We start from the raw sequence: 15,110 nt of genomic DNA on the forward strand, positions 1-15,110 counted from the left end.
ACTTTATCTCATTTATTATATTGTCATAACAACTTTATTGTAGAGCCGTGTTTATTGTCCTCATTTTATGCATAAGAATACTAAGTTTCAGGAAGGTTAGTTTGTAAGTGTTCAAGCTGGGGTGCAAATCTAAGTCATATGACCTGAAGTCTATTGATCTACATATGTATGTGCTATGTATAGTCTACATTGCTATGCTTCTTGAATTGGTGGGAAATGGTAATTTTCCAGGTATCTGTAAGAGTTGTTAGGCCTTTGAATGTCTTTGAAAGGTGGTCATCAAAGCTGGTGATTACCAATGGAAAGAAGTTAGTGTAGATAGCCTCCAATAAAATGACTCAGATATATTCTCTCAAGTAATGGGGAAATTATGAAGTTCAATGAGAGAGTGACTATATTCGAATAAATGCTTATTTTTCCTCCCACTAGAATAGTGGTCTTAACTTTTTTGAAGTCACGAATCCTTTGTGAATTGGGTTAAAGCTGTGAACCCTCCCTGCAGATTATGCACACTCCCTGAGTGTACATAATCTGCAGGGATGGGGTGTGGGAAAGAAGGTAGCACACCTTTTCTTTGCCTGTGCTGAACAAGTTTCAAAATAAAACAGAAGGGCAAAGTAGGTTAAAACTTCACTTTGTTACTGATAAGGACTGGCTTGGAGGGCTTAGCTTATAATGAGAACCCAATGGACCTCCTAATCCTGACTGAATATTAGGCAGATTTAGTCTTTCATGATCAGTGCTACTTGCTGGCAGGCCTGCTTCCGGGGACACAATGTGAAATTTGTGTTGTTACTGGGCAGGCAGTGATTTCCAAAGAGGAAGAGGGACAGAACAAAGCTGAGTATCTCAGTTTATTCTTTTCAAATTCACCACAAGAGGAACCAAAGGGTGCATATGTGTGGGAGAGAGTGAGAGAAGGGAGGATGGTGCAGCGACTGAACAGAGTTGGATAATTGCAAGGACTCAAGACCTCACAGGCTACTCCCAAGCTCCTTCACTTAATAAATGTAAAGGAGAAGTACATCAGGAAAAAGAAGTGCAAGTAATCTTGAAGGGGTTCAAAAACATCCAGGCAGAGCCCCCCAGGGTCCTTTCTCAGTTGCACAAAACACTGAGATCTGTGTGAAGCATCAGATTTTCAGGGGAGCCCAGGCACAAGTTTACAGAGAGGATTTTATACTACACTGGTTCTGTAGCTAAAGCCAGGCTACGTTGTTAAACTCCGCCTAAACCATCAATCTGTCCATCTCCAAACAACTTAGATAAGCTGGTCCTGGATGCCAGGAGGGGAACTTAGAAGGTTTAGAACCATAAATGGTGCATTGTAAGTCACTAGCTAGCACATTGCATTCCAGACTTGTCCCAAAGCCCTGGAGATAAGCAGGCGCTGATAATGGAGCTGCTCCAGTTCTGCTGCAAATGACAGTGTTTGCTTGACTAAACTCTAGTCAGGCTCCTGAACCTTCTCCTAGGCCCACTGGTGCACTTTCTTGTGAACTCCAGTTTTAGCAAGAACCCTAAGTCAGTTTAGCAAAACTCCCTTCATCCCCCTCCCCACTTGCTATCTGATCACACTGGATGTCTGAACCTGTTCCTTATCCTCAGGTGGTATCTGATCACCCTGGTCAGTCTTCAGTAAGAATCTGTTAGGCCAGTTTAGCTAGAGCCTCCCTCACCCCTTGATGTTTCCTCTTAGTAATTTTCTTTCTGCTGACCCTCACCCAGCTCCTTAGCCATAAATTCCCATGAGCCCATGCTCCATGTGTGTTAGAGTCTGATCTCTCTCCCCTGACTAACGTCCCATTGCAGTGGTCCCTATACCTATCACGGTGATCCTGAATACAAGTCTGCCTTATCATCTTCAGCAAGTGTCTCTGAATATTTTTTCTTTAACAAAGAGAACCCTATCTTTACACATATGATTTATGCTACTGAGCTCCCTTAACATGCAGGGCAGCTTCAGGAATCAGCAATACTTGTTTCCTGCAACAACTGCCACATTTTTTTTCCTGTACTTAGGAGGTGAAGGCAGTGAGTGCTTCTTGTTTATATAGGACTTTCAGAACTGAGTAAAAGCACTTATTTTCCTTCTAGAAATATGATGTACTATATAACCTAATTTATGCTTTTCCTGTGAGACATATCAGAAAAAATTAAGGACATCATTTGTGTTATTAATTTTTTGTAACCGGCATTTTAAGACTATTAGAACAAATATGCAACTTAACATTCTGTATGAGAAAGTGATTCACATGGTTTCAGGTGCAAGCCCATTTGTGAGCTTTTAGTTTTATGGTAGCTCCTTCTTTAAATAATAATATATCCAGTGAAAGTTTTTATTCCTGCTCATCTCTTCTAGGAATAATGCCTTATGAGTTGTGTTCTTAGTTGTATGTAGATAAAATAATTTTAAATGGCGTGTTTTATTCCTCTTCCAGAGACCTTTTGCCCAAAGACTTTGTAGTTTATACCTATAACAAGGAAGGGGCTCTCATCTCTGACCATCCTGATATACAGGTAATATACTTTATTCTTGATCCTGTAGCAGAATTTAAAACAATTATAATTTTAAAAGAACTTCTGTTTAGGCACTCAGGACTGTTACATCTCACAACTTCAAGGGTCACCTTTGACATTATAATATATGTAGTTGTCCTGGGGGTGGTGTGTGCATTTATATAGATTAAACTGTAACTTATTGCTCTCCAGATACTCAGTAGTCAAGTGTTGTTATTTAAAGACCAGGAGAATAATCTTCTATTTAATGATAATCCTTACTGATTATGAAAAGGGAAAGTTTGATACATTTTGAAAACAGATTTTTTTTTTTGCTGAAATTTTCCATCTCCAAAAGCACATCTTCTTTATTAAACCATTTAATTTTCCATTAGTACTTAGTAAAGAACAAACACTGATTTGCTGTTACATGTTCCAATTTTTCACTGAAAACAGTTCTTTCCTAAAGAGTTGTGGTCCTCTTTGCATCAGAGAACAGAGTATTCCTAAGCACAGAACTGGCCAGGGATACTTGAAAAAATTGGCAGATATAGATTTGGTTGTATGTGTTATTTAAGCAGAGCATAAACATTTCTAGTTTTATTTGGGGAGAGTGTTTTACAATGCTTTTTGGCAGTTAGGTTTTGTATATTTTTTCCTTTAGCAATGGTTTTCTCAAGAAGTCTTTGTTCCCATTAAACATGTGTTATTTTCCCCCTGAGCTTTGTAACGTTTTGCTAGCTTGACTTGTTTTTGTTAGTTGTGCACTTTTGCTGCATTCTTCAGCTAGATGACAAAGCCTTTATTTTAGAGTAGTCTTTAATTGCTTAATTAAATTTATTTGAATTAATTAGTACTTTTAAAAAATTAGGGAAATGCTGACTTAGCCCTATCCTTTTCTGATTCCTTTATCTTAGTGTTCTGTTTGTTGTTATATGTAATATGTAATATTCATATGTAATAGCAGATTAGTAGAGGAGCCTAATTTTACATGATAGCATAAACCAGATTACAAATCATTCATCCATCCATCCATCCATCCATCCATCCATCCATCCATCCATCCAATCATCCATCCAAAGCTTGCTATGGCATGAGGCCAAAGACCACATAATTTATGCCACTTGACAAGCAGTGATCTCAAAAAGGCTTTTTTATTCCCGCCCCTCAGAGAGGTTTCTTGGGACTCGAATCTTGGCTCTGTCATTTACTTGCTGACCAAGTTACTTTAACCTTTTTGTGCCTTAGTATCCTCACCTTAAAATGGGATAATAATTACAACTTCATGGAGTTATTAGGAGGCTTAACTGAGTTAATATTTGTGAGTTTCTTAGAAGTCATTTTGACAGTTTTTAACTCAATAAATATCATTATTATTTGTTATTATTGAAAGTATATGTGCTTAAAACTGCTAAAAATAGATTTCAGTTAGAAATTTATGTAACTGTTATCTTAAAGTATTATGGAATTGTACTTTCCTGGGTGTTTGAAAAATACAAACTAAGACAGATGGAGTCTTTCACTTATTTCTTGGTTATTGAATATTGTTCAGATAAATGAAAGTGTGACTAGATTTCAGATACTGTACCAATTAAAACTTTGGTACTGGGTTTTTTTTGCATATGGCTAGATTGGCAGATATCATAATGACATACACTTTTGTCCATAAAATGCAATTAATTTACACTGAGAAAATTTAAATGCTTTCCCTTACGATTCTGTTATTTAAGATTAGAGTAATTTGTAAAGCTCTTAAGTGACTTTTATCATCAGTATCTTCCACAAGGCCATATTTTTTCACAAAGAAACAAAGTTTTAATAACCACTTCATATGAATTGCTGTGTGAAATACATTCCAAATTACTGTATCTTAGAACTTGAGGTACCTTGTAAATGCATTAGGAAAGTCTTTTCATCAATTCTCCCAACTAATTGACGCTCTTTGTGTCCTCTAAAAATATATTGACTGCCTGCTAGATTCTTATGGCTGGTAGGCTGTTCTCTAATAGTTCAGTGTACTTCTGCTCCTACGAGTTGAATTTTTTGCTTAGAGTTTGTGTTTCCAAAGCTTTTTTGCCATTTGTACCGTTACTGTCATTATAGAATTCAGTGAGATGTTTTCTAAACTTACAAAATATGATTTGTTTTTTAAAAAAGTAAATTGGGTGCTTTGGAAAGATTTAATAAAAGCAAGTTATTAAAAAAATACCATCAGGTTGGTAGATTTAGTGACCAAGTACTGGATTTTAGTCATGTCAAATAAGAGAGCTTCTGTTATTAAAGTTGAAACTAGAAACATTTAATTTCTGAGTGCTATGAATTGCTGTATCACTGTCTCATAAGTGTTACCTCATCTGTAATAGTAGAAGATATTTTCTTTCTCTAGTGAGAAGGCAGCAATATCAAAGCTATAACTATAGATCACTGGGAAGAAAAACATTAGTGGCTGTAAATTGCCCTACACTGAACAAGCTGTACAGTGTTTAAATTCAGCCTGTGTTATTTAGTGTATAACTGTTTAAAAAGTTTTTTCTTCTTCACAGTTTTATACTTACAGGAAAATTTGCATGAGTAATGCATACCTCACCTAGATTCTTGAAATGTTAACATTTTACTACATTTGTTTTATCATTTCTTTCTTCTTTATTGTTTTCTGAACCTTTTAAGATTGGTTACAGACATGGTATTCCTTTATCCTTAATACCTCAATGTAAATTTCCTAAAAACAAGGATTTTTTTTTGTAACCACAGTACAATTCTCAAAATTAGGAAGTTAACATTGAAGCAATACTGTTACCTAATTTACAAACCTATCATTTTTTTGTGTTTCTTTTCCCCCAATAATGTCTGATGGTGGAATGAAGCTATAGTGGTCACCAAAACAAGAAGGTATCTTGAGACTGAAAAATGAGGCAGGCAATTCCATAGAATATAACAGAATTTATTGTAGGGCAAGTTACTTACCCTACAATAGAATTGAAGTAGACGGCAACTGTACAGTCTGCACAGCTAGTCTCCCCTACCAGACAGTTGTTACAGTAAATGTTTTAAATGGTATCACTGAAGTACTAATGATTAACAAGACAAAGGGACAGCTAATGCAGTATGTGCCAGAAACCATACTTCCTGGTGGTCTTATGTTGGATGGTTGCTTACAATTGATGCCAGCACCTAGTTTGATATTAAACTTAGTTGCCGTGCCATTCTAGTCCATCAGTGACTAGGATTTCTGTGGTTATATTGTAAAGTTCTAAAGAACACAGATAATCATTAACATTAAGGCTTTGGTATGCTGGCTGACATTAGTGAGGTTAGTCAGTGTTCACAGCATGAAAAACTTGAACAAGGAATCAAGGCCACAAAGATGGAGTCAGTCTTGTTCACATCAACAGCTATACAATAATGAAAGAAAATCCTGTTACATTCAGTAGTCATATTTCTTTAGTGTCCTTTAATCTGGAAGTACTTATCTTTTCTTGTCTCTCACAACATTTAGAGTACAATTTTTTGTAGAATGCCCTGCCATTTGAGTTTGTTTGATGTTTACTCATGATCAGATTCAGGTTATGTACTTTTGGCAGGAATACCACTGAATAGATACCGAGTGGTTCTTAATGTATCAAATCAGTAAGCATATGCTGCAATTAGCACAATTATTAACAATGTTAATATTGATCATTTGGTTAAGGAGTCGTCTGCCAGGTTTGTCCTCTGTAAAGGTACTGTTTTTACCTTTTTAATTAATATTATTATTAGATACTCTGAGATTAAACAGGTATCCTGTAACTTCTCAAATTTTTACCCACTAGCTTTAGTGTTTAGTATTTGCCTGAATCAGTTGTTATTATAATAGTTGTTAAAATTGTGATTTCCTAATTTTATCAGTGCTCTATTCATCAGTGCTTTCTACTGTAAGGGAAGTTTTCCCTTTTTGTTTATATCAGCACAGGCTCCTGAGTTCTTTATCATTAGTAAAACTGAAAATGTTTTCATGTATGTAAGGGCATTTTTATACCCTCCTTTGCAAATATCTGCTCCTGTCTTTGGTCAGTTTTTTTATTGGGTTTTTAATTTTTCCCCTTCATTGTTTAAGAGTACTTTATAATAAGTTAAGGATATTAACTTTATCAATGATGTATTTTCTCCCAGTCTGTGAATTATCTTTTGACCTTGTTTTCTGGTGTTTCTTTCCATGTAGAAGATTTAAAAACTTTTTTTTTTTTTTAATCCTCACCCAAGGATATTTTTTCCATTGCTTTTCAGAGAAAGTGGAAGGCGGGGCGGGGGGGGGAGGGGAAGACAGAGAGAGAGAGAGAGAAACATCAGTGTGAGAGAGACACACTGATTGACTGCCTCTGCACCTGCCCCAACCGGGCCAGGGATCGAGCCTGCAACTGAGGTATGTGACTTTGACTGGAATTGAATGTGGGGCCCTTCAGTCCCCTGGCCTACGCTCTAACCACTGAGCAAAACCACCTAGGGCAAAAGCCCTTTTTTATATAGCAAAAATGATCAGTCTTTTATTGCATATAGTTTTTGAGTGATAGTTAGAAACCCTTTCTCTACACCCACGTTAAAGAGGAATTCACCCATATTCTCTTTCAGTTCTTGTATGGTTTCATTTTTTATGTTTATGTCCTTGATCTATTTGGAGTTTATTCTTATGTATGGTGTGAGGTATGGATTTAATCTTATCCTTTTTTAAATGTCTAACCAGTGGACTGAGCACCATTTATTGAAAGTACATCTTTGCCACAGTTATTTGAGACGCCACTTTTACCATAAAAGTTCTGCATGTACTTTGGACTATTTTGAGACTGTATTCTGTTCCACTGGTTGGTCTCTCAGTTTCCACTGGTTGGTCTCTCAATTAATGCACCACCAGTAGCATGCTGTTTTAATTATTAAGGCCTTGTGATATGTCCGTGTCTCAGTGTGATAGGGCTGGTTCCCCCTCGCCCCACACCCTTGGCTTTTTATTTTTTTTAATTAATGCTTTATAATTGTTTTAAAGATGAGAAGATCTTATGTGTACTAAAAAATCTAATATTAGTAAGTGATATTATGCTTTTATTTCCACTGGTCAAGTTCTTGCTCAAAATTAAGGATAAAGACTCTTTAGTTTTTAAAGATGGCTGAATGTATAACTAATAGTAATACAATCAACATATCTGTAGGAAGAAAAGAAAGTAATTTGACCAAAATCACCTCTTTCGCTACATACTAAGTTTCCCCCCCCCTTGACATAATTAGCCTGTCACAAGGTCATTTTCTGTGTTAGATGTCAATTGGCTGCTATTGCTTCTTGGATTGACTGTGATTTAAAATGTTAAAATGTTGTATGTGACATAATGCTGTCCTTTTCTGCTTCTAGGCTTAAGGGTTATTGGGGTAGAGCTGTTTGTATTTAGTATTCTTTAAAATTCCACCTAAACATTTGTGTACTTGTAGGGTGGTAGTAGGTAATCTGAAATAGCCTAAAGAATGCCATGTGATATTATGAGATGCCAATAATATAAATAAAATTTTTAGTTTATTCACCTTAAATAATCTTGTTAGCTCTGTAATTTCTTTGATGCTTTTCAGGAATGTAACAGTATTTGAAGATAACATAGTTTTTATCATTTAGGATCATTGTCATTATCGGGGCTATGTGGAGGGACTTTATAAATCATCTGTTGCTCTTAGTGACTGTTTTGGACTCAGGTAATGAATTTTCTTTATTAGTTCACTTTTCCCTCTATTTCTTACCCCCTTACCTACCTCTGTTTTCAAATCAAGTCATTTTGGGGGACTTAGCAAAATTAGATTTTACTTCGATGTTGCTGAAGATCTTTAGAGCTATGTTTCTGATATCATTCCTGGCATGCTTATTTAGGAAAATATTACAGTGGATAAGTTTTCACATTTAAAGAGAAAAATCTCATTCTAAGGCTACTAAATCACTTTTGCTATTTAAAATAAAATATAGTTAAAATTTCTGTAGCACTTTATAAAATTTTCACTTACATTCTTTTGTTTAAGTCTGATAATGACTGTGAAAACGGGCTCATTATCTCCACATTTAGGTGAGCAAACCTAGGTTTGGAGAAATTGTAGCACATACCAAGTGAAATGATAATAACATTAAAATTATGTTTATTGAGGGCCTGGCAGTATGACACTGCTGGTGGGTTGGTTGCATGATTGACTGAACTAATAAATATTAGTTTTATTTCTCAAACCAACTCTATAAGATGGCTACAATTATTGCCATTTAAGTAATAACACTTATGGAACAGTTACTGTGTGCCAGGCAATGTTCTAAGTATTTGGCTCTTATTAAATAATTTAGTTTTCAGGACAGCCCTATGCAGAATGTAAAGTAAGGCAGAGGTTAAATAACTTGCTGTGCGTCCCACAGCTAGTAGGAAACATTTGGGATTCAAACTCTGGTTCTCTGGCCCCAGACTCTACACTTTTAGCCACTGTCCTTCGTTGCCTTCCACTGTGCAGTAATCACTCAGAGAGGTTAAGTAACTTTGGGAAGTGATGCTAGTAAGTAGAAGTCTTGAGCTTTAAATTTAGGTCTGCTTGACTCTATAAGGCCCTATGTTTTTCTCTATACCATGTTACTCTTTCTTACATATGTTAAGAAGTAGGACTTGAATTCAGGTTTTCTGATTTATTTTCTTGTGTGTTTTTCTTCATTCTTAAAAATTGTGTATGTGTAATGCAACACTTAGAGGACTGCTGCATATAGAGAATGTGAGTTATGGGATTGAACCCCTGCAAAACAGCTCTCACTTTGAGCACATCTTTTATCGAATGGATGATGTCCTCAAAGAGCCTCTGAAATGTGGGGTTTCCAACAAGGATATGGAGAAAGAAACAGCACAGGATGAAGAGGAAGAGCCTCCTAGCATCACTCAGCTACTTCGAGTAAGGAAATAATATATTTCTCCATGGCTCGGCTAAGGTTTTTATGTGTTTTATTTTTTGTTCTGTTTTGCAACTTAATTCAGATAGCTATTTTTATTGTATAAAAATGAAGCATAATTATTTTGAGGATTTTCTTTTTTTTAAAGTTTTAAAAAATTTTCAATTATAGTTGACATATAATATTATATTAATTTCAGGTGTATAACATAGTGATTAGACATTTATATACCTTAAAAAGTGATCACCTCAATAAGCCTAGTCCCCATCTAGCACCATACATAGTTATCTTATTATTATTTTTTAAAATATGTTTTTATTGATTTTAGAGAGAGAAGAAGGGAGAGGGAGAGACAGATAGAAACACTGATGAGAGAGAACCATCAACATTGATCTGCTGCCTCCTGCACGCCCCCGCCGGGGATTGAGCCCACAACCTGGGCATGTGCCCTGACTGGGAATTAAACTGGTGACCTCTTGGTGCATAGGTTGACATTCAACCACTGAGCCACACTGGCTGGGCTATAATATTATTGATATATTTCCTGTGCAATTTGTGCATCTTAATCCCTTTCACCTTTTCACTCATCCCCCTCCCCCTCCCACCTGGCAACCATCAATTTGTTCTCTGTGTCTATGAGTTTGTTTCTGTTCTGTGTGTTCATTTATTTTGTTTTTAAGATTCCACGTGTAAGTGAAATCATACAGTATTTGTCCTTTTCTGACTTATTTTATTTACCATAATACCTTCTAGGCCATCCATGTTGTTGCAAATGGCAAAATTTCATTCTTTTTTATGCTGAGTAATATTCCATTGTATGTATATACCATATCTTTATCCATTTGTCTTTCTGTGGACACAGACTAAAGTTTTAAAAAATCACGTATTTATGCATTAAACAAATACTGTTGCTAGGTTTTTGCCAACTATGTGCCAGTCATTATGACAGGTACTAGGGGATAACAACATGGCAATATGCAGTTTCTGCAACCAAACTGAATACAGTAGAACTGTGTTTTAGAAACTGGCTTACATCTTAAACAGTAATTATATCTTTTTATCATTGCTACAGAATAGCCCATTATGCTTTCTTTCAGAGAGCAGTAGAATTTTTTATTTGGATACCTTTTACACAAACTGGAATCGTGATTCTTGAGCTCTAGGTTGGAGAAACCGAGAGAGAGAGAGATTAGGCTTTAGAACCTTAATTATTTCAGATAGCTCCAGGGACACTCGTATCCCGGTTTTTATGCCATTATTTTCATTGCCTCTCCTACCATCTACTCTTGACTACTACACCATTCTTTTTAACTTTAATCATTGGACAACATTAAAATTTCAGCTTATTATATGCATTTATGCCAATTTACAAAGCTAGTCTTTTTTTTAAAGTGGCAGCCTTGAAAAGGTTGCTCACTTCTGCTCTGGGTTATTAGTGGATATTCTTTCTTCTACTCTCAACATAGTAATGGGGTTTCTTGTTGAAGTGTGTGTGTGTGCGCGTGCACGCCTGTGTGTATTGTGTTGGTATTAGAAAGTCAATAATTCTGCTTTGTAAACTTGAATAACTTATATTATCTTTAAGTAGAATTTTTCTTAGCTCAGTAAAGATAGCAGATATCATTTCAAAACATGTTATTCTTTTTTTAAAAAATCTAGGATGTGTTATGTAAAATAATTTTATGATGTTTTGAGCAGACATGAAATAAGTGACTAGCAAATAGGGTGGGATCATTACCTGTGAAGATCATAAAGCTTTATAACTTATCTTTTTGCCTTTACATTTGTGTTTTTGACAGAGAAGAAGAGCTGTGCTGCCACAAACCCGCTATGTGGAGCTGTTCATTGTCGTAGACAAGGAAAGGGTAGGATTGGTGACAGTTTTTCTTCTTTTGCAGGAAAAGCAGATGAGAAGTGAGCATCATATGAAAGAAATATGAAATATAATATATTTGTATTGATTTCTCTGAAATGTAATTTAAAAACAAAAATGGCTTTTTTCCTTTAAGTGTACTAACTATTCATAATACCACCAGAAGCTGAATGTAGCAAATAGGACTGACTACCTCTGACTTTATTTTTTACTAATGATTTTTTCCTGTGTTTTCTTGGGTGATTTGTTCATGTTAAGTTTTTTAAGTGAAACTTGTACTGCCTGCCAGAGTCTTGAGACCTTTTCAGATGACTTTAAGGGACTGTAACCAGTTAATCAGATATTGCTTTATGGCCTAATAAAATTGCTTTGCTGTCTAGAATTTCAGCTAACCTATATTTTACTTTAAAAGATAGAAACTTCCAGGTCCTGGCATGTGTTAGAAGGGAATAGAGGAGAGTGGTTCATCTGAGCAGTATTCTATTAATTTCATTTTTCAGGATAATCCCAGGGATTTTCCTTATCCATATGAAGAATTGCGCTCGCTTAACTAAGAAAAGTAATGGATCTATTCCAGCATTAGTAAGATTTTCAGATTTAGATATAGCTGCCATATAACTTAACAGATTATTTGAAATGTTTTATCTTACTTTTGCTGCCAGTTTTGTTATTTGTGTGAAAAAGTTGTTTGTAGAAAAACACTCAAAAACATTCAAACACATGGAGGCTAAATAGCATGTTATTAAACAATGAATGGGTTACCAGTGAGATCAAGAAAGAAATCAAAAACTTCCTGGAAACAAATGAAAATGAACACACAACCACCCAAATTCAATGGTGCATAGGGAAAGCAGTCCTGAGAGTTCATAGCACTACAGGCCTACCTCAAAGAGCAAGAAAAAATTTTAAAAAACTCTCTAACCCTACAACTTAAAGAATTAGAAAGCTCACCTGTGAAGCTGTCTGGACCAGGGCTTTTGTTTTTCTGGGAGTTTTTTGATTAGTGCTTCAATTTTATCAGTTGTTATTGGCCACTTCAGGTTTTCTTATTCTCTCTGATTCAGTTATATATGCTCTGACTCATATGTGGAATCTAATGAATAAAATAAACTGATGCACAAAATAGATCCAGAGACATAGAAGCATGGAACAGACTGACGAATCTCAGAGGGAAGGCAGAGGTGGGGGAGTGGATGGAGAGAGATTAATCAAAGAAGTTAGATGCATATATGCATAACCCATGGACACAGACAATAGTGAGGTGAAGGCCTGGGGGGGTGGAGGCAGGGTGGAAGGGATCAATGGGGGGAAAAAAGGGCATCTGTAATACTTTCAACAATAAAGATAAATTTAAAAAAAAACTTTACATGATTGACGGTTTCTTTCTTGTAAGCTGCAGAGATAGTTTCAAGACTGTATGGTTAAAAAATCCATTATTGTGTGTAGTTTGGGAAAGAAGCCATATTTAGTAAGAGACAGAAACATATTCAGATTTGCTCATTATAAGTTAATGACCCTTAAGTGGTAGAAGGAAAAAGAATAGGAAATACAAACAAGCATGAATGCTGCCCCAGCTAATGGGTAAAATGTTTCTGCGGAATGTTTGGATAAGTGACAAAAACAGATTTGAAATGTTTTTCTTTATTATGTAAAATAGATTTGTTACATATTGGTAGAAAATGGTTCAAAATAAAAATGATTCCATTTTAATCAAACCTTGTCAAATGTATTCAAATTTATTTTTCTTTTTTTTAGGAGAATCATAAAATGTCTAATTGATAAGATCTGATATATTCTGATATTAGTGCCCTTATAGAGCAAAAACATACATTCTTAAAAAAATTTTTTTTGTTATTTTTAAGTTGGTTGTATGAAAATAATGTTAAAATAGATATTTAGGTTTAGTTAGGTCTCAAAGAAAAGAATCAGTCATATTGACTGTTTGGCTTAATATGGTTAAACTTTTAAATATCTCTATGTTTTATTTATATATAATGTTTCAACTAGTGAACATTGGTTATAATCTCTCATTAATTTAGCCCAGAGTTTAGAGATGGTTTATTGGTAATGTCGTTAGCCTAAGGAGTCAGGAAACCCTTTAGATTGTTTTTATTTCTTCATTTCTTCATTTTGATTGTTTTTAAACTCCACCTTTGGTGAAGTGCTTGAAAATATTTTTGCATTAAAATGAATAAAAATATTGAGAAAAAAATCCATTTTAAATTTTGTACTAATTTAGAGAAAATGAAGACTTCAATGTTTTTTCATTATTTTTCATTTCACACTCTTATTCCATTTATCACTGAAATGTATCTTTTAGATTTATAAAATTGAAATGCTGACGAATGTCTAACTGCCTCAGTTTTTGGTTCAGAGGAAATATTTGGATTTTTATCTTCATTGTGAAAGATTATAGAATTTTTTCCCCCTGAAATTACTTTGGTGATAGTGATTTTCCTCTCTTGCTTTTCAGTATGACATGATGGGAAGAAATCAGACTGCAGTGAGAGAAGAGATGATTCGTTTAGCAAACTACTTGGATAGTGTAAGTTGTATTTTCTATCATTTGGAATTATTTTATCATATCCTTTCACAGTCCCAGAACAGAATTTAACTATTGTCTCATTTTGAGCTCTGATTATCTTGGGGCCTAAATGACTCAATCTTTCAGGGGTCTGTTTTTTAACTATTTTTATGTTTGAAAGAAAAGTGTAATTGTGGAAAGACTTTGGGACAAACAAGAGATTTCATATTAGCATCTACTTTTATCTTTAGAGTAGATAGGCTAAGGTACTTTGGCATTATGAAAAGGTCTTTGAATTTTTACTGAGAGAACCTTATTTTGAATAAGGCTGCCTCCTAATGGGAAAACATAATATGACAGTATTAGGGTGTGTGTGTGTGTGTGTGTGTGTGTGTGAGAGAGAGAGAGAGAGAGAGAGAGAGAGAGAGAATGTGGTTTGAGACTTTTGGAGTTCATTCATCCGGTGGGAGATATTGAAAAATTAGATACATGTTATCATAAGAGAATTTCATCTATAAGATGTTTCCCTGATGAATACCAAGCCTAATAATAATGAAGATGATGATGATGATAGCATTCTGTTGAGCATTTATAATGCTCTTGAGGCTGAGTTGAGTGTTTTACATTTATGAACTTATTTATTCCTCTATTTCTATGAAATAGATATGAGCTCTATAATCATTTATCTGAAATCTTTGGGGTATGTGTAATTCAAATTTTATATGAGAGTTTAGAAAGGTGCCAACCGATGGTCGTTGGCACCAATTTAACGCTGACAGGAATCTCCAATTTTGAGGTGTAGTGAAGAAGGAAACTTTATTCAATGCAAACAGCTCAGTTGCCATAGCACAGCTGTGAGAACAGCATGGCTTTGGAACAGCTAAGTACTGTTACAGCTAACTTATGAAGCAGCATGGCTGTGAGGTGGCCACGAGATGAGGCCCCTCTGCAGCCAGACAGCTGTGCTCTGTCTCACTCCACTTTGCTCTGGTCTGCTCTGCTTCGGTGTGATGTCTTTGGTGTTTCAGCTCCAGTGAGGAAACACGATCTTCAGTCTTCTGTAGAAAGAAAGGGAAAGTGTACTCTCTGAGCAAGAGGGGAGCTAACTTAATAAACACAAGTTCCTGTCCCTGGTCCCTGATTGGTCCATCCTTACGTAAATGAGGACTTGAAATTTTTGCTGTTTGATTGGCCCTCTGATTGGTCTGTGAAGATGCTGATGGGCATACAGCTGCATAGTTCTGACTGGTGGGAAAAACCTTAGTCCTGTAGGTTGGAATTCCAGGAACTCCTTT

The 15,110-nt window shown here is 35.4% G+C and overlaps 1 protein-coding gene across 1 annotated transcript in view; it reads left to right on the top strand.

The window, feature by feature from the left end:
- Positions 1-15,110, top strand: part of ADAM9 (ADAM metallopeptidase domain 9) — a 101,267-nt gene that overhangs the window by 16,023 nt on the left and 70,134 nt on the right. The window contains exons 4-8 of the mRNA XM_081129348.1: positions 2,442-2,520; positions 8,129-8,205; positions 9,225-9,420; positions 11,218-11,283; positions 13,765-13,836. Coding sequence (XP_080985474.1) covers positions 2,442-2,520; positions 8,129-8,205; positions 9,225-9,420; positions 11,218-11,283; positions 13,765-13,836 — 490 coding nt within the window. The remainder of the gene's footprint in view (positions 1-2,441; positions 2,521-8,128; positions 8,206-9,224; positions 9,421-11,217; positions 11,284-13,764; positions 13,837-15,110) is intronic.

The sequence above is a fragment of the Miniopterus schreibersii genome (assembly GCF_964146895.1).
Source record: "Miniopterus schreibersii genome assembly, chromosome: 2".
NCBI classification, from domain to species: Eukaryota; Metazoa; Chordata; class Mammalia; order Chiroptera; family Miniopteridae; genus Miniopterus; species Miniopterus schreibersii.